We start from the raw sequence: 23,623 nt of genomic DNA on the forward strand, positions 1-23,623 counted from the left end.
GACCTTATTAATGTTCACAAGTGTGTAGAGGGTGGGTTTAAGGAGGACGGAGCCAGACACTTTTCAGTGGTTCCCAGTAACAGGACGAGGGGTAACAGGCACAGGCTGGAACGTAGGAAGTTCCGATCAAATATGAGAATTCTTTACGGTGAGAGTGACAGTGCACTGGAACAGGCTGCCCAGGGAGGTTCTGGAGTCCCCTTCTCTGTAGATTTTCAAGACTTGCTTGGATGCAGTCCTGAGTAACATGCTCCAGGCAATCCTGCTTTGGCAGGATTAGTTGGCTGGACTAGATGATCTCTAGAGGTCCCTTCCGACTCTGAAAATTCCGTGATTCCGTGATTCCAAGACATTAGTGAAAAAAGACAGCCTGGCTGAACAGAGAGATACGGTTACAACTCAGGGAAAAAAGGAGAGTTTATGGTCTTTGGTAGAAGGCCACTCAGGAAGGCTACAAGGATGTTGTAAGGCTATGTAGGGAGAAAATTAGCAGGGCCAAAGCCCAACTAGAACTTAAGCTGAATTTGGATGTTAAGAACAATAAGAAAAGTTCCTATAAACACACTAGTAACAAAAGGAGGACTCGGGAGAATCTCCATCCTTTATCCGATGAAGGCAGTAACGTAGCGACAAAGGATGAGGAAAAGGCTGAGGTATTTAGTGCCTTCTTTGACTCCTCCTTTAGTAGTAGAGTGGGTTGTTCCCTGAGTACCCAGACCCCTGAGCTTGTAGATAAGGGCAGGGAGCAGAATGAAGCCCCCATAATCCAAAGGGAGATGGTGAGGGACCTGCTCCAACAGCTAGACATACACAGGTCTATGGGGCTAGGTGGCCTCCACACGAGGGTACTGAAGGAGCTGGCAGAAGTACTCACCGAGCCACTTTCCATCATTTACCAGCAGTCCTGGTGAACCGGGGAGGTCCCAGTTGACTGGAGGTTAGAAAATGTGATGCCCATCCACAAGAAAGGACGGAAGGAAGATTTGGGGAAGTACAGGCCTGTCGGTCTGACCTCAGTGCCTGGGAAGGTCATGGAACAGATCATGCTGAGTGCCATTATGTGGCACATGAAGGACAACCAGGTGATCAGGCCCAGTCAGCATGGGTTCATGAAAGGCAGGTCCTGCCTGACAAACCTGATCTCCTTCTATGTCAGGGTGACCCGCTTGGTGGATGAAGGAAAGGCTGTGGATGTTGTTTCCCTGGAGGCTAGTAAAGCCTTTGACACTGTTTCCCACAGCATTCTCCTGGAGAAACTGGCTGCCCATGGCTTGGACAGGTGTACGCTTTGCTGGGTAAAAACCAGGGCGATGGCCAGGCCCAACGAGTGGTGGTGAATGGAATTCAATCCAGTTGGCAGCTGGTCACAAGTGGTGTTCCCCAGGGCTCGGTATCGGGCCAGTTCTCTTTAATGTCTTTATCAATGATTTGGACGAGGGGATTGAGTGCACCCTCAGTAAGTGTGCAGACGACACCAGGTTGGGTGGGATTGTCGACCTGCTTGAGGGTAGGATGGCTCCAGAGGCAGATCTGGGCAGGCTGTACCGATGGGCCGAGGCCAATGGTACGAGGTTCCTCAAGGCCAAGTGCCAGGTCCCACACCTGGGTCACAACAACCCCATGCAGCGATACAGGCTGGGGGAAGAGTGTCTGGAGAGCTGCCTGGCAAAAAAGGACCTGGGGGTGTCAGTTGACAGCTGGCTGGATGTGAGCCAGCAGCATGCCCAGCGTGGCTGAGAAGGACAATAGCATCCTGGCCTGTATCAGGAATAACGTGGCCGGCAGGACTCGAGAGGCTGAGGGCCCTGGGGCTCCGTGGTGCAGAGACTGAGGACAGTACAGGAGTAGCCTGAGTGTGCTTGAGGGCTGCTGGTGGAGCCGGTGGAGCTTTCCTTTGTAGTGGAAAACAGCATGAGAAAGAAATAATGCCCCAATATACAGCTGGGGAGGTGCAGACTGGACACCAGGAGAAAGAAATGTCACTCCAAGGGCAGTGCTGTGGTGCAACACGCCACCCAGAAAGAGTCTGGATCAGCCCAAGGCTTTTTGTTTGAGGGAAGAGCCAGGGAGGATGGAGAGATCTCAGCAAAGGAAGGTGGCAGCAAGGTGGGGCAGCCGGGTGGATGACTGCAGCCTGCAGGGAAAGAGGCAGAGGTGATGGGACACCATAGGACAGCCTGTGGTGGAGATGACACAGGGATGCAGCAAAGCTGAAAGGCCCCTAACAGAGTCAACCTCTTCATGTCTTGGGCTATGGCTGTTGTCTCTGCCACTGATGCCTACGAGGAGTCAAGTTATCCTTCCAGCACTGGGGTCTCATTGCCTCCTCGTCCATACTTCAGAGCCTGGGAGGTGTCATACCATAGTGCTGGCCTTGGCATTGCACATCTCCACACCACACTGTGCCAGGAAGAGCCCTGAGGAAGGAGTGAGGGACAGGATCTCCCTTCCTGGGGGCTGGGGGTCAGGCCTTGGCCCTTTGGGTGATGGGGTCAGGCCTTTGCCCTTTGCACTAATGAAACACATCCAGGGTTACTCAGCATCAGAGCCACCTTCACCTTGCTTTTCTTGACCTGTCATCACTGCCTCCAGTTTCTGCTCTAACCGGACCCTGGGGACAACATCTCAGTGGTGTCCCTCAGTGGGACCCATTAACACTCCAAGAAACTTTGGAGTTTGAACCTGACTTTGACTTCTTGAGAGGTTTTTTCAGCTTCCTCTCAGTGTCTGAGGTTCATGGACTCAGCATCAATCCCACCAGAGGGGTCATTAAAACTCCTTGGGCTGGTGCTCTGCGTCTGAGCTGGGCTGGGCTCCTGGGATGGAGGGAGCTCATGGCAAGCGGGCAGCGCCTCAGAGAGACAGCTCTGCCCAGGAGCAGCTCCTCTGCCAAGCGCAGCAGGGCTGGGGGCAGTGCCTGGGTGTCTCAGGGAGATGAGTGAGGCAGAGAGAGAGCTTAAAGGTGTCAGGATTGGGAGGACGACTGAGAGCTCACTGGAGGAGAAATCCTTGCAGCCCTTGGCACGGTAAGCCTCTGGGTGCAGGGCACTGCAGGTGGAGTTCCTGGAGGCATCTCCTAAAGCTGGCACAGCCACAGCTTATGGGATCTGTAAGGAGGCGGAGGGGGAGGAAGGGTCTTGTTATGAAATGTGAATAGCCGTGAAGCCAGGGTGTGCAGGCAGGGGTGCCCAGGGCTGTCCTTGAGCAGGGTCCCTGCACCCCGTGGGTCTGTGTGCCAGGGCAGGGACTCTGCCGGCTGCCAGGGTCAGCTCTCAGCCTGCCCCGGGAGACCCCCACGGGCATGTGGGGAGAAGCTTTGGAGAAAGAGCAACCGCTGGCAGGGGAGGGTCCTGCTGTTGAGAGGGTGCTGCGTGGGTGAGGGCTGCTCACAGCTGCAGATCACTGCAGGACGTTCCCTGGAGATTTTTCAAGAAGCACAGCACGGCAGGGGCTACCTGCAAGGGAAGGATCCTGTTCTTCCAATCTTCTACTCCGGGTTGTCTGGGTGGGCGATGGGACAGAGAAATTCATCTCTCAGTTGAGGAGGGGGCACTGAAATTCCAAATCTGTTTCTCTTAGAAGTGAATAATCCAGGGAGGATTGGAAATCAACAACTGAATCTCTGCCCCTGCAACGATACTGCCCTCGGCAGCACAAAGCTGATCTCACAAAAAGATATGAATGAAATTATTCTGAGGAAAGAGAAGTCATTTGGGGGAAAATTTTGGGAAATGGAATAGGATGGGCCCAAAGAAGTCTGCCTTAACTTGCCACGGTCTTCTCCTCTTTCAACAGTCCCTCATGCCCAGAGTGAACAAATGTCCAATGGCAGCTCCATCACCCAGTTCCTCCTCCTGCCATTGGCAGACACACGAGAGCTGCAGCTCTTGCACTTCGGGCTCTTCCTGGGCACCTACCTGGCTGCCCTCCTGGCCAACGGCCTCATCATCACCACCATCGCCTGTGACCACCACCTCCACACCCCCATGTACTTCTTCCTCCTCAACCTCGCCCTCCTTGACCTGGGCTCCATCTCCACCACTGTCCCCAAAGCCATGGCCAATTCCTTCTGGGACACCAGGGCCATCTCCTATGCAGGATGTGTTGCACAGGTCTTTTTCTTTGTTTTCTGTGCTGCAACAGAGGTTTATCTTCTCACTGTCATGGCCTATGACCGCTACGTTGCCATCTGCAAACCCCTGCACTACGGGACCCTCCTGGGCAGCAGAGCTTGTGTCCACATGGCAGCAGCTGCCTGGGGCACTGGGTTTCTCAATGCTCTCCTGCACACGGCCAATACATTTTCCCTACCCCTCTGCCAGGGCAATGCTGTGGGCCAGTTCTTCTGTGAAATCCCCCAAATCCTCAAGCTCTCCTGTTCAGACTACTACTTCGGGGAAGCTGGGCTTCTTGTGGTTGGTGCCTGTTTAGGCTTTGGATGTTTTGTTTTCATTGTGCTGTCCTATGTGCAGATCTTCAGGACCGTGCTGAGGATCCCCTCTGAGCAGGGACGGCACAAAGCCTTTTCCACGTGCCTCCCTCACCTGGCCGTGGTCTCCCTGTTTGTCAGCACAGGCATTTTTGCTTACCTGAAGCCCCCCTCCATCTCCTCCACAGTTCTAAATCTGGTGGTGGCAGTGCTGTACTCAGTGGTGCCTCCAGCAGTGAACCCCGTCATCTACAGCATGAGGAACCAGGAGCTCAAGGATGCCCTAAGGAAACTGGCTCAATGGAAGTTTTTTTTCCAATAATAACCTGTCTCCCTTCTCCGCAAGTTTCCTAGACTTCATGTTAGGCAATAAGCTTGCTTTTTTCTCTTGCAATAATCCTGCTTATATATAATTTTCCGGGTTTGTACTACTTGTCTTGAGGTTTGATCCAGTTGTTTCTGACCCTTGCACAACACTGTGTCAAAGGTGACCTGTCTAATAGCAGCTCTTCAGTAAAAAGGCATCTCCCAGGTGCAGTGCCTGGAGGCTAGGTGCTTCCTCCAAAGGTGCTGCCAATAAAACGTCCAAGGAACGGGTCTTTCAAAGAGTCTCTTCTCCCTGTGTTCTCCCTGTGTTTGGGGTTAAGCTCACTGTACTATTGGGTTCCGTTGGACCAAATGTTCTGGTGTTAAAGGCTCTCTTCTTGTGTCCACTGGTAGTGGAGATGGCGCATGAACTCCTGATTAACTCCTCAGACTGCTTCATATGTGTCAGGACCTGCAGCATACAGCAGATTCTATGGAAATGAATTTGGATGTGTGAGGAGAGGATGGGGACTCGCCACGTGCCCTGAGCTGTGGGTGAATGAAGACACAGGAGGTGAAACGCCCACAGAGGTGAAGTCGCCCACAAGCAAAACACTAAATTGAGGTATGCACAAACAAGAACTCTGCAGTCCCCTGAAAGTCAGTGGGGACCCAGTAGGCATGGGAAAGGGAGAGGTGTGGGAGCTGCCCGAGGACCCCCAGGGCCAGGAGTGTCGTGCTGTCCTGGGGAGTGGGGCTGATGGGAGCAGAGGAGGGGGCAAATTCAGTCAGGGTTGTGGGTTCACCTAAATAGGATAGCAGGAGGGGCAGAGAGTGACTAGCCTGTTTAAATTGTTCCCTTGGGGCCAGCACTGGCCTGGGGCTGATGGGGAGGCTGAGCTCCTTGTCTGCCCCACAGGAGCTGCTGTGCCCTTCAGAGGAGCTGGGGCTGGGGATGAGCGCCAAGAGCTCTGCAGCAGCTGTGGTGGGCACTGCCATGGGACCAGCCCAGAGCGGGCAGCTGTGCTTGGCTGGGCAGAGGAGGGGGCAAGGGGTCTGGGGAGAGCCGAGGAACAGCTGGGATGGGCTGGTAAAAGCCTGGGAGAGGAAAACATCAGTGTAGAGCTAAGTTGTGCAGGGCGTGGGCGCTCCAGGTGTGGCCTCACCAGAGCCGAGTAGAGGGGAAGGGTCACCTCCCTCCATCTGCCAGCAATGCTTTTCCTAAACAGCCCAGGAGGCTGTTGGCCTTTGCCACGGGGGTGCACTGCTGGCTCATGCTCAGCTGCTTGTCCTCCAGGACCCCAGGGTCCTTCTCTGCAGAGCCACTATCTAGCCAGTCAGCGCCCAGGACGATGTCCACTGTGTGGCTAGATCACAAGCTGTCCTCCCCCAGGGACTTTCTCAGCAGCACCTTGGCCTTCTTGGAGATGAGCTCCACCTCTGTCACAGGTCCCACAGAGCTTCAGAGAAACCTGGGACAGCAAACCCCTCTCCTGCCAGGGCTGCGCAGCCAAGGCCTGTTTCTCTCTGGCCTCAGGGACTGCAGCTTCTACTCTAGTTATGGGAACCCCATTCATCACTTTGTGTCCACCTGACATCCACTCCAGCATGCCTCTCCAGGTTTTCTGGTAGGACGTGCGGCTTGTGGGGGACCCACACTGGAGCAGTCCGTGCCTGAAGGACTGTACCCCATGGAAAGGATCCATGCGGGAGCAGTTTGTGGAGAACTGCAGTCAGTGGGAAGGAGCCACATTTGGGGAAGCTCAGAAACGAAGTGTTATGAACTGACTGCAGCTCCCATTCCACAAACCCCTGTGCCACTTGGGGCAAAGGCAGAAGAGTTAGGAATGAAGTTGAGCCTGGGAAGAAGGGAGGGAGGGGGGAACGTGGTTTTAATTGTGTGTTATTTCTCACTGTCACTTTTAATTAATTTCCCCAAGTTGGGTCTGTTTTGCACATGACAGCAACCGGTAAATTAAGAACATGGTGAGAGTTCCCCTCACACAAAAGTGCAGTTATTTCATCATGAAGGCAATTAGATTGGCAAGGCATGATTTCATAAAATCATAGAATGGTTTTAGTTGGAAGGGACCTTAAAGATCATCTAGTTCACACGCCCCTGCCCTGGGCAGGGACACCTCCCACCAGCCCAGGCTGCTCCAAGCCCCGTCCAGCCTGGCCTTGAACCCCTCCAGGGATGGGGCAGCCACAGCTTCTCTGGGCAACTGGGCCAGGGTCTCACCACCCTCAGAGTGAAGTTTCTTCCTGATATCTGATCTAAATCTACCCTCTTCCAGTTTGAAACCATTACCCCTCGTCCTATCAATTCATGCCCTTGTAAAAAGTCCCTCTCCAGCTTTCGTGTAGGCCCACTTCAGATACTGGAAGGCTGCTATAAGGTCTCCACATAGCCTTCTCTTCTCCAGGCTGAACAACCCCAGTTCCAACAGGTCCATGTCCTTCCTATGTTGAGGACTCCAGAGCTGGACGCAGTACTTCAGGTGGGGTCTCACCAGAGCACAGCAGAGGGGCAGAATCCCCCCCCTCCCCCTGCTGGGCACGCTTTTGATGCAGCCCAGGATGCGGATGGCTCTCAGGGCTGCGAGTGCACATCACTGGCTCATGTTGAGCTTCTCATCCACCAGCACCCCCAAGTCTTTCTCCTCAGGGCTGCTCTCAAGCCATTCTCCACACAACCTGTATTTGTGCTTGGGATTGTCCCGACCCGTGTGCAGGACCTTGCACTTGGCCTGGTTGAACCTGATGAGATTTACACAGGTCCACCTCTCAAGCCTGTCAAGGTCCCCCTGGATGGCATCCCTTCCCTCCGGCTTGTCAACTGCTCCACACAGCTTGGTGTCATCGGCGACCTTGCTGAGGGTGCACTCAATCCCAATGTTCATGTCGCCAACAAAGATGTTAAATAGCACTGGTTCCAGTACTAACCCCTGAGGAACACCACTGGTCACTGCTCACCACTTGGACATCGAGCCATTGACTGCAACCCTTTGAGTGCAACCATCTAGCCAGATTTTTGTCCAACAAGTGGTTCATTGGTCAAACCCATGTTTTTCCAATTTAGAGACCAGGATGTCATGCGGGACAATGTCAAATGTTTTGCACAAGTCCAGGCAGATGATGTTAGTTGCTCTTCCCTTATCCACCAATGCTATATCCCGGTCATTGAAGGCCATCAAATTTGCCAGACACAATTTGTTCTTGGTGAAGCCATGTTGGCTGTAACCAATCACCTCCTTATTTTGCAGGTGCCTTAGCATAGTTTCCAAGATGATCTGCTCCGTGATTTGCCAGGCACAGAGGTGAGACTGACTGGCCTGTAGTTGGCTGGATCTTCCTTTTTTCCCTTTTTGAAAATCAGCTTTCTTGTTGCCCTTGATGCCTCTGGCCAGATTTGACTTTATCTGGGCTTTAGCTTTTCTAACGTGATCCATGGCTGCTTAGACACTTTCTCTGTATTCCTCCCAGGCTACCTGTCCTTGCTTCCACCTTCTGTAGGCTTCCTTTTTCTTTGATTTACCCATGGTAAGTCCATGCTGATGGTTCTTAGCACAGCTGCCAAATGGGCCACACAGTCTGAGGCACAAGTGGAGCTGGTACTCCCAAAAGAGGAAGAGCTGGTCAGAGATGTGAAGACCAGTCTCAGCCTTGGCTGTAGTGACCATAAAATTGTGGTCTCCTAGATCTTCAGGGAAACAGGGAAGGAGAGCAGCAGAGCACAGACCCTGGACAGTAGGGAAGGAGGCCTACTGAGGGCACTGGCAGGTGGGCTCCCATGGAAACAGTGACAGGGCCCTGAAAACATCCACAGGCCTTCATGGCCCTGACCAGCTTCACATGGGGCCTCCACCCCCACCTCTGTCCATCAGCCCAGGAGTCCCTTTAAGCCCAGGCCTGAGGTTCAGCCCCAGCTTGATCTATGCTGTAGGTGTAAAGGTCTCCAGACACAGCCTTGCCTGTCCATGGACCTTGTTGGTTTGGTCTTGCAGGCTGACTTCCCAGCTTGATTCTTTACCTGGTGTACCATGAAATAACTGACATTCACTGAACGGCCCTCTGAGTGCCAGACCCCAGCTAATTCACAGAGGCCTAGGGCCTTTCTGCTTGCTTTCTCCATATCACTTGGTCAGGTTTTGGGAGGAGAGGAAGAAAAGCACTTGAGGTTTCTGGGTGCCAATGATTGAAAGTGGGAAGCAGAACCATCCCGTGTGAAATGATTTAAAGGCTAGGCTAGTTCAACACTCTTATTTTCAACTCCTTTCTTGGCCCTGAAAACCTCCCTGTGGGGACAGACCGGCTGGTATGAGGTCCCCGAGACCTTCCCTTCTCCAGGCTAAACAAGGCCCTTCCCCTTCAGCCCCTAAGCATCTTGGTGGCCAACCGCTGAACTTGCTCCCAGCTATCAGAAACTTCCTTGCTGTGGTGGGTTGACTCTGGCCAATAGCCAATAGCCCAGCAGCCACACAGTCACTCACACTTTCTTTTTTTTTTTTTTTTTTTTTTTTTTTTTTTTTTTGAGGTTGGAAGGGACCTTTAAGATCATCGAGTCCAACCTTTAGCCTACCCTGACAAGAGCCACTTCTAAACCATGTCCCTCAGTGCCCCATCTACCCTTTTTTTAAACACCTCCAGAGATGGTGAATCCACCACCTCCCTGGGCAGCCTATTCCAATGTTTAATAACCCTTTCAGTGTAAAAATGTCTCCTAATATCTAATCTAAACCTCCCCTGACGTAACTTGAACCCGTTTCCCCTCGTCCTATCACTTGTCACCAGGGAGAAGAGGTCAGCCCCCATCTCTCTACAACCTCCTTTCAGGTAGTTGTAGAGGCTGATAAGGTCTCCCCTCAGCCTCCTCTTCTCCAGGCTAAACAACCCCAGCTCCCTCAGTCGTTCCTCATAAGGTTTGTCCTCCAGACCCCTCACCAGCTTTGTAGCCCTTCTCTGGACACGCTCCAACACCTCAATGTCCCTCCTGTAGCGAGGGGCCCAAAACTGAACGCAGTACTCGAGGTGGGGCCTCACCAGTGCCGAGTACAGGGGGATGATCACTTCCCTAGTCCGGCTCACCACACTATTCCTGATACAGGCTAGGATGCTGTTGGCCTTCTTGGCCACCTGGGCACACTGCTGGCTCATATTCAGCCGGCTGTCAACCAACACTCCCAAGTCCTTTTCTGTCGAGCTGCTTTCAAGCCATTCTGCCCCAATCCTGTAGCACTGCATGGGGTTGTTGTGACCCAAGTGCAGGACCCGGCACTTGGCCTTGTTGAACCTCATACCATTGGTCTCAGCCTATCGGTCCAGCCTGTCCAGATCCCTCTGCAGAGCTAACCTACCCTCAAGCAGATCAACACGCCCGCCCAGTTTAGTGTCATCTGCGAACTTACTGAGGGTGCATTCAATCCCTTCATCCAGATCATTGATAAAGATATTAAAGAGAACCGGCCCCAGCACCGAACCCTGGGGGACACCACTTGTGATTGGACACCAACTGGATTTCACTCCATTTACCACCACTCTCTGGGCACGGCCATCCAGCCAGTTTTTTACCCAGCGCAGAGTACACCTGTCCAGGCCATGAGCAGCCAGTTTCTCCAGGAGAATGCTGTGGGAAACAGTGTCAAAAGCTTTGCAAAAATCCAAGTAGATAACATCCACAGCTTTTCCCTCATCCACTAAGTGGGTCACCTTATCATAGAAGGATATTAGGTTTGATAGGCATGACCTGCCCTTCACAAACCCATGCTGACTGGGCCTGATCACCCTGTTCTCCTGCATGTGCCGTGTAATGGCACTGAGGAGGATCTGTTCCATGACCTTCCCAGGCACCGAGGTCAGACTGACTGGCCTGTAGTTCCCCGGATCCTCCTTCCGGCCCTTCTTGTGGATGGGTGTCACATTTGCTAACCTCCAGTCAGCTGGGACCTCTCTGGTTGTCCAGGACTGCTCATAAATGATACCAAGTGGCCTGGCGAGCACTTCCGCCAGCTCTTTCAATACCCTTGGGTGGATCCCATCCGGCCCCATAGATTTGTGCACCTCCAGGTGCTGAAGCAGGTCCCCCACCATTTCCCTTTGGATTAGAGGGGCTTCAGTCTGCTCCCCATCCCTGTCTTCTAGTTCAGGGGTCTGGGTGCTCAGGGAACAACTGGTCCTACTGCTGAAGACTGAGGCAAAGACTTCATTAAGTACCTCAGCCTTTTCCTCATCCTTGGTCACTATGTTGGCGGCCCCATCTACTAGAGGACAGAGATAATCCTTAGTCCTCTTCCTATTGCTAATATATTTATAGAAGCTTTTTTTGTTGTCCTTGACAACAGAAGCCAGGTTTAGCTCCAGCTGGGCTTTAGCCCTCCTGATTTTTTCCCTACATAGCTTCACTACCTCTTTGTAGTCGTCTTGAGTGGCCTGCCCTTCCTTCCAGAGGCCATAGATCCTCTTTTTTTCCCGAAGTTGTAACACTAGCTCCCTGTTTAGCCAGGCCGGCCTTTTTCCCCGACGGCTTGTCTTCTGGCACATGGGGACAGCCTGCTCCTGTGCCTTTAAGACTTCCTTCTTGAAAATCACCCAGGCTTCCTGGGCTCCTTTGCCCCGGAGGACTGCCTCCCAGGGGACTTTGTCAACCAGGCTCCTGAAAAGCCCAAAGTCCGCCCTCCGGAAGTCCAAGGTAGCAGTTCTGCTGACCCCTCTCCTTGCTTCTCGCAGAATTGAAAACTCTATCATTTCATGGTCACTGTTGCCAAGACAGCCTCCAACCGTCACATCCCCCACAAGACCTTCCCTGTTCACAAACAACAGATCCAGCAGGGCACCTTCCCTAGTTGGCTCTCTCACTAGCTGTGTCAGGAAGTTATCCCCAGCACATTCCAGGAACCTTCTAGACTGTTCCCTCCCTGCTGTATTGTATTCCCAGCAGATGTCCGGCAAATTGAAGTCCCCCACGAGGACAAGAGCTCGCGATCTTGAGAATTCTCCCAGCCGTTTATAGAATATTTCATCTGCCTCCTCATCCTGATTGGGCGGTCTATAACAGACTCCTACTACGATATCCACCTTGTTAGCCCTGCCCCTGATTCTTACCCATAAACACTCAACCCCATTATCACCATCATTAAGTTCAAAGCATTCGTAACACTCCTTAACATACAGGGCCACACCCCCGCCTCTCCTTGCTTGCCTATCCTTCCTGAAGAGCCTATAGGCATCCATGGCAGCACTATAGCTATGTGAGTCATCCCACCACGTTTCTGTGATGGCGACTACATCATAGTTTCCCTGCTGGATGGCCTCCAGCTCGTCCTGCTTATTCCCCATGCTGCGTGCATTAGTGTAGATGCACTTCAGTTGGGTTAATTGTCCTGCCACTTTCTTGGGGGGACAGGCCCTGATTTGCACCTGGTCATTCTCGGACACTACTGTAGTTACCAAATTATCACTACTCCTTGCGTCTATGCTGCCACACAATTCACTATCCCCCACCCTCGCTGAGGCAGGCTGCAAGACCTTGCTATCACTTATACCCATGAGCACTGCTATGTTGCTCCCAGGCACCACTTTTGTGATCCTGGTTTCGTCCCCATCCCCCATCAAACCTAGTTTAAAGCCTTGTGGATAAGCCCTGCTAATTCTTGTCCCAGTCTCTTTCTTCCCCTTCGGGTTAGGCTTCCCCCGCCTGATGCCAGCATGCCTGGTTTCCTGTAGATCAGCCCATGTTCAAAAAAGCCAAAGTCCTGCCGGACGCACCAGTCGCGGAGCCAGGAGTTAATTTGCTGGCTCCTCCTATTTATCCCCTCGTCTACCCCTGCAAATGATGGGATAGAGGAGAACACTATTTGTGCTCCCGATCCCTTAACCAGCCGTCCCAGGGCCCTAAAGTCATTCTTCATTGCCCTCAGACTTCTGGTACCTACTTCGTCACTGCCTACCTGAAATATCAGTAGCGGATAGTAATCTGATGACTGGACCAGGGAAGGGAGTTTCCTCCGTATGTCCTTAATTCTGGCCCCAGGGAGGCAGCTGACTTCCCTGTGGGATGGGTCCGGTCTACAGATAGGACCCTCTGTTCCTCTCAGAAGGGAGTCACCTACTACAATAACCCTTCTTTCTTTCTTTGTTGAGGACGTCCTGAGGCGTGGGGGTGAGTGACGAGCACTGTGCATTTCACTGGATGGATCAGCTCCTCCATCCTCAATCGCCTGGTCCTCAATTTCCAGAGCCCCATACCTATTACGTAAGGGCAGTTGGGATGGTGAGGGGGGCCGTGAGAGGTTTCGCTTACCTCTCCGAGGAGGGATCTGACACCACTCCCCCTTATCCCTTGAGTCCTCTATCCTCTTCTTCCCCCTTCCCAAGTGGGACAAGGAAGAAATGAAGTCTGAAAAGTTTGGGGTTGACACAATAAGAGTTTAATAAGTGAAGAGAAGAGATTAAGAAAACCTCAACAAGTGAAACACAGGCCATCACTCACCACCTCCCACAAGTAAACTGATGGCCAGCCAGTCTCCAAGCAGCAGACTCCTTGAACAACAAAAACTTCACCGTCTTCTTCCTCTGTCTCAAGCCTTTATTGCTGAGCATGAGGTCATATGGTATGGAATATGCCTCTGGTCAGTTTGGATCGGCGGTCCTGGCTGGGTCCCCTTTCAACTTCTTTCTCACCTCCCACCTACTCACTGGAGGGAGCAGAGTGAGAACTAGAGAAGGCCTTGACACCGTGCAAGCTCTGTTCAGCAATACCCAAAACACTGGAGTATTATCAACACTGAGTTTTCTCAAGTCCCATGGGCGTAGGAAACAGCCGTCCTCCGGGACTTCTTGTGGTCTGGTCCAGAAGAGAAGCCGTGCTGGGCTGGCCTTTTTCCTTTAGGAGAGTTAGACCTGCAGCCCATGGAGGACCCCGGTGGAGCAGGCTCCTGGCAGGACCTGCTGCCCAAGGAGAGGAGCCCATGCTGGAGCAGGTTTTGCAGCAGGACCTGTGGCCTGTGGGGGACCCACACTGCAGCAGTCCATGCCTGAAGGACTGTACCCCATGGAAAGGATCCACGCGGGAGCAGTTTGTGGAGAACTGCAGTCAGTGGGAAGGAGCCACATTTGGGGAAGCTCAGAAACGAAGTGTTATGAACTGACTGCAACTCCCATTCCACAACCCCCCTGTGCCACTCGGGGCAAAGGTAGAAGAGTTAGGAATGAAGTTGAGCCTGGGAAGAAGGGAGGGAGGGGGGAAGGTGTTTTTAGTTGTGTTTTCTTTCTCACTGTCCTATTCTGTTACAATCAATTGGAAATAAATTTAATGAATTTTCCCAAGTTGGGCCTGTTTTGCCTGTGTTGAGAATTGGTAAATTAACTGGTAAACAAACGATCCTCCCAATTTATTGCTATTGACAAACGTGGCGAGAGTTGCCCTCATGCACAAAAGCAGTTACTTCATCGTGAAGTCAATCAGGTTGGCGAGGCATGATTTATCCTTGGTAAGTCCATGCTGATGGGTTTTGGACACATTCTGTTGTTGGTGCCCAGAAATATCACCCAAAAGGACTCGAACGGATGGCCCTCTCCTCACCGATGTGAGCCTGTGCAGCCTGGGGTTCCCTGGGTTGCACTTTTGGATTCTTCCAAAGACGGGTGCACCACTTGCTTGTCCTCTCTCACAAGAGACCTCTGCCAATCCCATGACCTCTCAGAAAGGACATTCCGAAGAAATATTGATCTTCCCTGTGACGCCGTTACAACTATTCTCCCTGTTACACAGTGCAGTCAGTTTCTCTGATTGTTCATATACTTGTCCTGATACAGTGACCATTTCTAAAGTCACCTTTTCAGATCCAGACTGTCTAGGCAAAGGCCCTTTCCATAATTCTTCAGTTTTCTTCTCCATTTACTCTTTGTTCATTCAGATACCTCTCACCTATGCTGCTGCTTTCACCTTCAGAGACTGAACAGCTTGACTATCTTTCAACAGTCTAATTGTCTCCTTATCCAGATCTTTAATTATGTTTATATCTATCTTTTTTTATCTAACTACCTAAAATATTTCTCCTAAGATTATCCCTTGTAGAAAAGCAACCTCATTAGTGGTAGCTTGTACTTAGCGTGTGATTACAGAATACGATTTATTATTTATGAAAACCGATTGTGCTTTACTTCTCTGAAGAATGGGAAAAACTCTCCTGTGCCTGAGTGCAGCCATGTCTCTAAGGAGCTCAGGTGGGAGATGGTGCAATGGAGCTGTAACCTCCAGCTGCAGAGATCAGTGGAGAAGTCTGGTGCAAGGAGCAGTGATGTAAGTCCCAGGTGGCCAATGTCAGAAATGGGGAGGTTGGGGAGGTGAGGAGCAAGGCTGTCCATGCAGCGATGGACGTCAAGGGACTGCTTTTCCTTTCTGCCCAGACTTCCTGAGCAAACACTCTGCATCAGTATCAATCAGAGAATGCTTCTATCACCTCTTCTTTAAAGTGAAAAGTAATAAAATATATCCTTCAACATAAAAGATGCATCTTTGAAATCCTCCTACTTAATTACTCTATGAAACCTCTCTAATTAGCTGTACAAGTCTTGAAGACTTGAAGAAAATTACAAAAGGAGAAATACCTTGTTAAGGCTTTCTGTCTTTTAATGAGCCCCATGGTGTATTTGCTGCTGAGTCCATAGACCTCAGATAAGGAGAGAAGGTTGAACAGAGTGCTCAAGAAATCAGAAGCCAAACTCAAAGTACCTGGAAGCATTAATGAGCCCCACTGAGGGCCATTCCTGACAAAGCCTCCCCAGGGACTCGTTAGAGCAGATAGCTGGAGGCTGTGATTGCAGGTGGGCAAAGGCAGAGTGCAGGTGGCTGGAAAGCTGAAGAAACCCTTGGTTTGTTTGATGCAGCAGAAAGGCCAAGCCCTCAGCCCCAGGCCCTGGCAAGGCAGATCCTGTCCCTCACTTGTGGCCCAGGGCTCTTCCTGGGACAGAGGGATGTGAGGGGGAGCAATGACAGGTGTAGGAAAATTCTGTGACACCTCCTGGCCTCCCAAAGAAGGGGCGAGGATGAAACAGAGTCCTGAGGCTCAAAAGAACCACAGACGCATAGAATCAATTATGTTGGAAAGGATCTTTAACATCATTGAGTCCAACTGTAAACCTAACACTGCCAGGTCCACCACTAAACCACACCCCTGCATGCCACATCTTGTGGTGCTCTGCTCTCCCCCTTCCCAGCCCCTCTGGCTCCTGCTCAAGCCATAACCATCAGTGGGAGTTGTGATGAGTTGCACCTGGACTTTGGGGGATGGCTGGTAACAGTCAAAACACTGTCTGGAGTGGGGGCCTAGATATTTTGCTCCCATGCAAATATGACGATAGGTCAATTCTCTTACTCTATAAACAGTGGGCAGAGCAAGAGCCCTTGGAGCTCTCCTGCACGGCAGCGGCTGCATGACAGGATCTCCTCTTGAGTGGGGATGCTCACTTGAGGTTTGTCTCCTCGAGGCTGAGAGATTCCTTGCCGCAACAGATTCTCGGCAAGTGACTAATAGAGTGCTAAACTTTGAAATCTTAGCTAAGTGATGTAAAGGATTAATTGCGCATATATAATCCTTGAGACATAAACCATTAACCAAAGCTGGGACTAGGATTGGATCCAGCCGCACCCAGACTCCTCTCTGAGAAGGAGTTTAGAAAGCAAGTTGAGCCTCATGACTCAACGGGAGGGTCTCCCTGAGAGCTTGTCTGACCCCGGCCTCTATGCAGTAAATAATCAGGTGTACCTTGTCATCGAATCTCGTAAAACACTGTCGCATTCACTGCTAACTTTGTTAAATCACTGTTTTCTATTAATAAATATTTCACTATTCATGACCAGGCACCTTGGCTCTGTCGGATGCCTTACCAGTGAGCCCAGAAACCTCAAGCCAGGGAAGAGAAATGCTGAGACATTTCACTGCTGAGAAAGTAAAAGCTGGCAGAAGCCTTGGGACCATTAGTGTGGACGTCCCACCACCTACAGAAGAGTCCAGAAAGTTTCCAGGAAGAAGAGACCTCCGAGGCACCTAACACAGCCACAGGCCTCATCCTGCCCCAAAAAGGTATGCAGAAGGAAATGACTTCACACACACAGACCCCAGTTGTGAGCCTGCTGATGGACAATCATGTGCCCAGGCCGCAGTGATCCCACAAGCAACCTCTAGCTGCTGGCATGTTCCATAGGTGCTGGCGTGTTCCATACTGTGTGTTGCATTCATACTCACGCTGCTGGCATGTCCCGTACTTGGGACCTCACAAGAACCAAGGCCGGTCATCACCCCTCTGCTGGCCTAAGGGGTGCTCTGGAACACAGGGCTTCAAACACCTCTGACCTTGCTCATGGTCTCCGAGGTCCTCAGGCAGCAGCACCCTCACAACTGGCATTCAGGCCATACGCCTGCTGCGGGGCTATCAAGGACTCAGGCAGAAGTGACCTCCCAAGCACCGAGCTCATCCATGAGGCTGGTGCTGGCCTATCGGGCACTCAGACAGCAGTGACCTCCAAAGCAGTATCAGAGAGATCTGCCTGTTTCTGGTCTATCAGAGATTCTGGCAGCACTGACCTCATAACCAACATCCACACCATGTGCCTGCTGCTGGCCTGTCAGGTACTCATGGAGAAAGGACCTCGTAGGCACCGAACCCAGCCTTGAGCCTGGGGTTGGCCTGCCACCTGCAGAGACAGGGGTGACCCCAAAATGAGCATCCAAAGCAGATGCCCGCTGTTATAGCAGCAGTGACCTCACAATCAACATGCCAGACCTTGGCCTGCTGCTGGACTGGGGTTCTCAGGCAGAAGGGACCTCACAAGCATCTACTCTAATCATAAAGCCTTTTGCTGGACTGCCATGTCCTCACAGAATCATGTAGATTGAAAGGGATCTTTGGAGATCATCTAGATCAATCCCCCTGCCCTAAAGGGAGTCAGCCAGAGCAGGTCACGTAAGAAGATGTCCAGGCTGGTTTTTTTAAGTATCTCCACGAATGGACACTCCACAGCCTCTCAGGGCAGCCTGTGCCAGGGTCATGCGCCCTTGATGCCGAAACATGTTTTCTTGAGTTCAGTTGGAATTTCTTGGTTTTGAGGATTGGGGCCTAGCACATAAGCCCTGTGTGGGGACGGTGAGGGACATGGGCTTCTTCTTCAACCTGGTGAACCTCCTCCAGTGAGGGTCATCATCCAAAAGGGATAACCTCACTCGAAGTATGGGGGAGAGATGGGTGGGACAGGATAGATATAAACACATGGAAGGATTTTGCTGAAGAGATTATTAGCCTGCTGAAAGACCAGGGCATTCTTCCAACTGCCTGAAGCTCAAAGCAGCACCTGCGTAGTTTAGAGGGATGTGACTGAGCGAGGAGTAAGTGACGGGGAAACTGGAGAGCAATGGGGAGGCTGGCCCTGTTGCCCCAGTAATGGTTCGATGGGCCCACCATGCTGGAACCGCATGGGACAGGTGTGCTCGAGGGTGGGGAGACATCCCCCCGGCAAAGTGCCCTGGCAGCCCTCAGGGCTCTGTCCCCCTCAGCCCGCCTGTTTTGGTGGCCTCCCCCAGTGCCTGGGCCACAGATGGTCTGTGTCCCCTCAGTGCCAGCCCCTCTCCCCAGGCCAGCACAGGAGTCCTGGTCCAGGCACAGAGCAGCCTGCCCAGAGTGGGGGCCTGCAGGAAGAGGTTTCTCCTTCTCAAGGATTCCTCCCTGCAAGCACAGAAATGCTCCCTTGCTCTTCTCCAGGGACACCCCTTCTCCCCAGAGAGCCTTTCCCCAGGTGAGCGTGTCCAGGCTGGCCTGGCTGGACATTCCTGGTTCCCACTGCGTGCTCCCTGCAGGGCCCTGAGCTGGTGTTTCTGCTCTGCAGAGGGAGGGGGCTGTGGTGCCCTGAGGCCATGGGGTGACCCTGCACTGGCCATGCTGGTCGGGGTGAGGAGCAGAACTTGCCAGAAAGGGATCACTGCTGCTAAGCCCCCTTCCATCTTCCCTCATTGCTCAGTAGCCAAGGACAGGGCTTGGCAGGACCAAGGGGTGTCTTCAGTTTCACAAAGGGCAGGGAAGGGCTGCACTAGATCAATCCCGCAGGGTTTCCAGGACAGTGGACTGAACCATTGTTTAGTCTTATGTCCCTTTGGCCTGCTGCCTCCTGGCATTGCAGGGGCCTCGTTAGCCCATGGGCTCTTCAGGTTCACCTTTCCTTCAAGGACACTCCACCTTGGATGGTCAGTCATTTTATGAGGTGCCACTCGTTGCTCACCCAGACTCACATACTTTTCTGGGAGATCCCCTGAGCTCTGCTGGCAACTCCAAGTTCCTCTCTAGGATAGCATTGGCCATCAGCTGCACCACAAGTGGGACAGTACCAGGAAGGACAATCAAAAGCCATTTGCACTCTTCTTGGACATGTGCCACCAATATCTTTATCAAAGATCTGAATGAGGGGATTGAGTGCACCCTCAGTAAGTTTGCGGATGACACCAAGCTAGGTGGGAGTGTTGATCTGCTGGAGGGTAGGAAGGCTCTACAGAGGGACCTGGACAGGCTGGATCCATGGGCCAAGGCCAACTGTACGAGGTTTAATAAGGCCAAGTGCCAGGTCCTGCATTTTGGTCACAACAATCCCAAGCAACACTACAGGCTTGGGGCAGAGTGGCTGGAAAGCTGCTCGGCAGAAAAGGACCTGGGGGTGCTGGTGGAGCCAGCTTAACATGAGCCAGCAGTGTGCCCAGGTGGCCAAGAAGGCCAACAGCATTCTGGCTTGTATCAGGAACAGCGTGGCCAGCAGGAGCAGGGAAGTGATGGTGCCTCTGTACTCTGGTGAGGCCTCACCTCGAGTGCTGTGTTCAGTTCTGGGCCCCTCTGTACAAGAGGGACATTGAGGTGCTGGAGCGTGTCCAGAGGAGAGCGACCAGGCTGGTGAGGGGTCTGGAGACCAGGGCATATGAGGAGAGGCTGAGGGAGCTGGGCATGTTTAGCTTGGAGAAGAGGAGGCTGAGGGGAGACCTCATTGCCCTCTACAACTACCTGAAAGGAGGGTGTAGAGAGGTGGGTGTTGGCCTCTTCTCCCGGGTGAATAATGACAGGACCAGAGGAAATGGTCTGAAGCTGCGGCAGGGGAGGTTTAGATTAGATATCAGGAAGAATGACTTTACTGAAAGAGTGGTCAGGCACTGGAACAGCCTGCCCAGGGAGGTGGTTGAGTCCCCATCCCTAGAGGTATTTAAGGAATGTCTACATTTGGCACTTCAGGGCATGCTCTGAAGGGCAGAGATTGTAGGTTGTTTGTTTGCGGGTTGGTTTTTTTTTGGTGTGTGTATGGTGGACTGGATGATCTCAAAGGTCCTTTCCAACCATGAAGATTCTATGATTACATGATTCTATAATTCTAGGCCCAGCCCTTGGTCCCTAACAGATTCCCCTGCAACTCTGACCCTGTCCCCCTGAGTCTGTGGAGAGCCCCAGAACACCAAGAGGGCTTTTCATGGAACAGTTCCTTGGGTGCGTTCCTGATACCAGCTTTGGAAGAGCCATCCAACCTCTACCGCTGCCTTGAGGAGTCCCGTTAGTGACAGTGGTGCCAGTAGGAAGGCCCCCTCTGACACAGTGGTTCACATGGCCTGTTGCTGCCTGCAGCCACAGGGATGCCGCTGTAGAGACATCAGGACGGTCACAAGGTGCATGAGACCTTAGGGGGAACACAAAGGCAAGGGCACAGCAGGACAGTGGGGGTGTGAGGAGAAACCAGCACTGGAAAGGCCACGTCCTGCTGCTGTCCTTGGCCATGGCTCCAGGGAAGCAGCAGCCCCGACTCGCAGACAGCAGAGGCAGAGTGCCCAGCGAGGCAGCCGGGGCAGCCCCAAGGGCCCCCAGGGCAGATCCTCCATGGAGCAGATGGGCATTTTCCTCCTGAACCCCTCCTGCATGCTGGGGCTGCTCGGCCAGCTCCGGAGGAGAAGTGAAGAGATGGAAGCAGAGACTAATAATTTTCTGCTGGCTTCTTTATTGAGTTTATCTAACCAGGGAGCCCAGATCCGTACATACCTTAGGTATTTGGGTCAAGAGAAAAACATGTAGGAGACCAAGAAGAAAATCACAGGTATAAAGCAAACAAACAAACAAAACAACAACAACAAAACATTAAAAAAACACAACGAAATAAGAAAGACAAACATGAAGAATAGTTAGTCCTGCTTTTTCCTGATGTACAGTTGGAGCCGTAGTGGTATAATGGCCACCTTATTAATCTGAAGTAGACACCATTAAAATAGTTTCAAAACTCCATCCTTGACTTCCTGGTTCCTCATGCTGTAGATGAGGGGGTTCACTGCTGCAGGCACCACTGAGTACAGCACTGTGATCACCAGATCCAGGGATGGGAAAGAGACGGAGCGGGGCTTCAGGTAAGCAAAAATGCCTGTGCTGACAAACAGGGAGACCACGGCCAGGTGAGGGAGGCACATGGAAAAGGCTTTGTGCCGTCCCTGCTCAGAGGGAATCCTCAGCACAGCCCTGAAGATCTGCACATAGGACAGCACGATGAACACAAAACACACAAAAGCTGAAAAGCAACTTAATATGAGAAGCCCAGCTTCCCTGAGGTAGGCATCTGAGCAGGAGAGCTTGAGGATCTGGGGGATTTCACAGAAGAACTGGCCCACAGCATTGCCCTGGCAGAGGGGTAGGGAAAATGTATTGGCCGTGTGCAGGAGAGCATTGAGAAACCCAGTGCCCCAGGCAGCTGCTGCCATGTGGACACAAGCTCTGCTGCCCAGGAGGGTCCCGTAGTGCAGGGGTTTGCAGATGGCAACGTAGCGGTCATAGGCCATGACAGTGAGAAGATAAACCTCTGTTGCAGCACAGAAAACAAAGAAAAAGACCTGTGCAACACATCCCAAGTAGGAAATATCACTGATGTCCCAGAGAGAATTGGCCATGGCTTTGGGGACAGTGGTGGAGATGGAGCCCAGGTCAAGGAGGGTGAGGTTGAGGAGGAAGAAGTACATGGGGGTGTGGAGATGGTGGTCACAGGCGATGGTGGTGATGATGAGGCCGTTGGCCAGGAGGGCAGCCAGGTAGGTGCCCAGGAAGAGCCCGAAGTGCAAGAGCTGCAGCTCCCGTGTGTCTGCCAATGGCAGGAGGAGGAACTGGGTGATGGAGCTGCCATTGGACATTTGTTCACTCTGGGCATGAGGGACTGTTGAAAGAGGAGAAGACCTTGGCAAGTTAAGGCAGACTTCTTTGGGCCCATCCTATTCCATTTCCCAAAGTTTTCCCCCAAATGACTTCTCTTTCCTCAGAATAATTTCATTCATATCTTTTTGCGAGATCAGCTTTGTGCTGCCGAGGGCAGTATCGTTGCAGGGGCAGAGATTCAGTTGTTGATTTCCAATCCTCCCTGGATTATTCACTTCTAAGAGAAACAGATTTGGAATTTCAGTGCCCCCTCCTCAACCGAGAGATGAATTTCTCTGTCCCATCGCCCACCCAGACAACCCGGAGTACAAGACTGGAAGAACAGGATCCTTCCCTTGCAGGTAGCCCCTGCCGTGCTGTGCTTCTTGAAAAATCTCCAGGGAACGTCCTGCAGTGATCTGCAGCTGTGAGCAGCCCTCACCCACGCAGCACCCTCTCAACAGCAGGACCCTCCCCTGCCAGCGGTTGCTCTTTCTCCAAAGCTTCTCCCCACATGCCCGTGGGGGTCTCCCGGGGCAGGCTGAGAGCTGACCCTGGCAGCCGGCAGAGTCCCTGCCCCGGCACACAGACCCACGGGGTGCAGGGACCCTGCTCAAGGACAGCCCTGGGCACCCCTGCCTGCACACCCTGGCTTCACGGCTATTCACATTTCATAACAAGACCCTTCCTCCCCCTCCGCCTCCTTACAGATCCCATAAGCTGTGGCTGTGCCAGCTTTAGGAGATGCCTCCAGGAACTCCACCTGCAGTGCCCTGCACCCAGAGGCTTACCGTGCCAAGGGCTGCAAGGATTTCTCCTCCAGTGAGCTCTCAGTCGTCCTCCCAATCCTGACACCTTTAAGCTCTCTCTCTGCCTCGCTCATCTCCCTGAGACACCCAGGCACCGCCCTCAGCCCTGCTGCGCTTGGCAGAGGAGCTGCTCCTGGGCAGAGCTGTCTCTCTGAGGCGCTGCCCGCTTGCCATGAGCTCCCTCCATCCCAGGAGCCCAGCCCAGCTCAGACGCAGAGCACCAGCCCAAGGAGTTTTAATGACCCCTCTGGTGGGATTGATGCTGAGTCCATGAACCTCAGACACTGAGAGGAAGCTGAAAAAACCTCTCAAGAAGTCAAAGTCAGGTTCAAACTCCAAAGTTTCTTGGAGTGTTAATGGGTCCCACTGAGGGACACCACTGAGATGTTGTCCCCAGGGTCCGGTTAGAGCAGAAACTGGAGGCAGTGATGACAGGTCAAGAAAAGCAAGGTGAAGGTGGCTCTGATGCTGAGTAACCCTGGATGTGTTTCATTAGTGCAAAGGGCAAAGGCCTGACCCCATCACCCAAAGGGCCAAGGCCTGACCCCCAGCCCCCAGGAAGGGAGATCCTGTCCCTCACTCCTTCCTCAGGGCTCTTCCTGGCACAGTGTGGTGTGGAGATGTGCAATGCCAAGGCCAGCACTATGGTATGACACCTCCCAGGCTCTGAAGTATGGACGAGGAGGCAATGAGACCCCAGTGCTGGAAGGATAACTTGACTCCTCGTGGGCATCAGTGGCAGAGACAACAGCCATAGCCCAAGACATGAAGAGGTTGACTCTGTTAGGGGCCTTTCAGCTTTGCTGCATCCCTGTGTCATCTCCACCACAGGCTGTCCTATGGTGTCCCATCACCTCTGCCTCTTTCCCTGCAGGATGCAGTCATCCACCCGGCT

General features: G+C 52.5%; 2 protein-coding genes across 2 annotated transcripts; one reads left to right on the forward strand and one right to left on the reverse strand.

Annotated features, from left to right (window-relative positions):
- Positions 1-3,836: 3,836 nt before the first annotated feature.
- LOC134509582 (olfactory receptor 14J1-like) lies at positions 3,837-4,751 on the forward strand (the record flags this gene model as incomplete). The annotated part of the gene is made up of 1 exon (XM_063322141.1): positions 3,837-4,751. A coding segment is annotated over one exon (915 nt), but the record flags the coding sequence as incomplete, so codon positions are not given.
- Positions 4,752-20,414: 15,663 nt separating this feature from the next.
- Positions 20,415-21,537, reverse strand: LOC134509583 (olfactory receptor 14A16-like; the record flags this gene model as incomplete). The annotated part of the gene is made up of 2 exons (XM_063322142.1): positions 20,415-20,432; positions 21,076-21,537. Coding segments are annotated over 2 exons (480 nt in total), but the record flags the coding sequence as incomplete, so codon positions are not given.
- Between the last annotated feature and the right edge of the window lie 2,086 nt (positions 21,538-23,623).

This window comes from Chroicocephalus ridibundus, unplaced genomic scaffold (genome assembly GCF_963924245.1).
Source record: "Chroicocephalus ridibundus unplaced genomic scaffold, bChrRid1.1 SCAFFOLD_92, whole genome shotgun sequence".
Taxonomy (NCBI): Eukaryota; Metazoa; Chordata; class Aves; order Charadriiformes; family Laridae; genus Chroicocephalus; species Chroicocephalus ridibundus.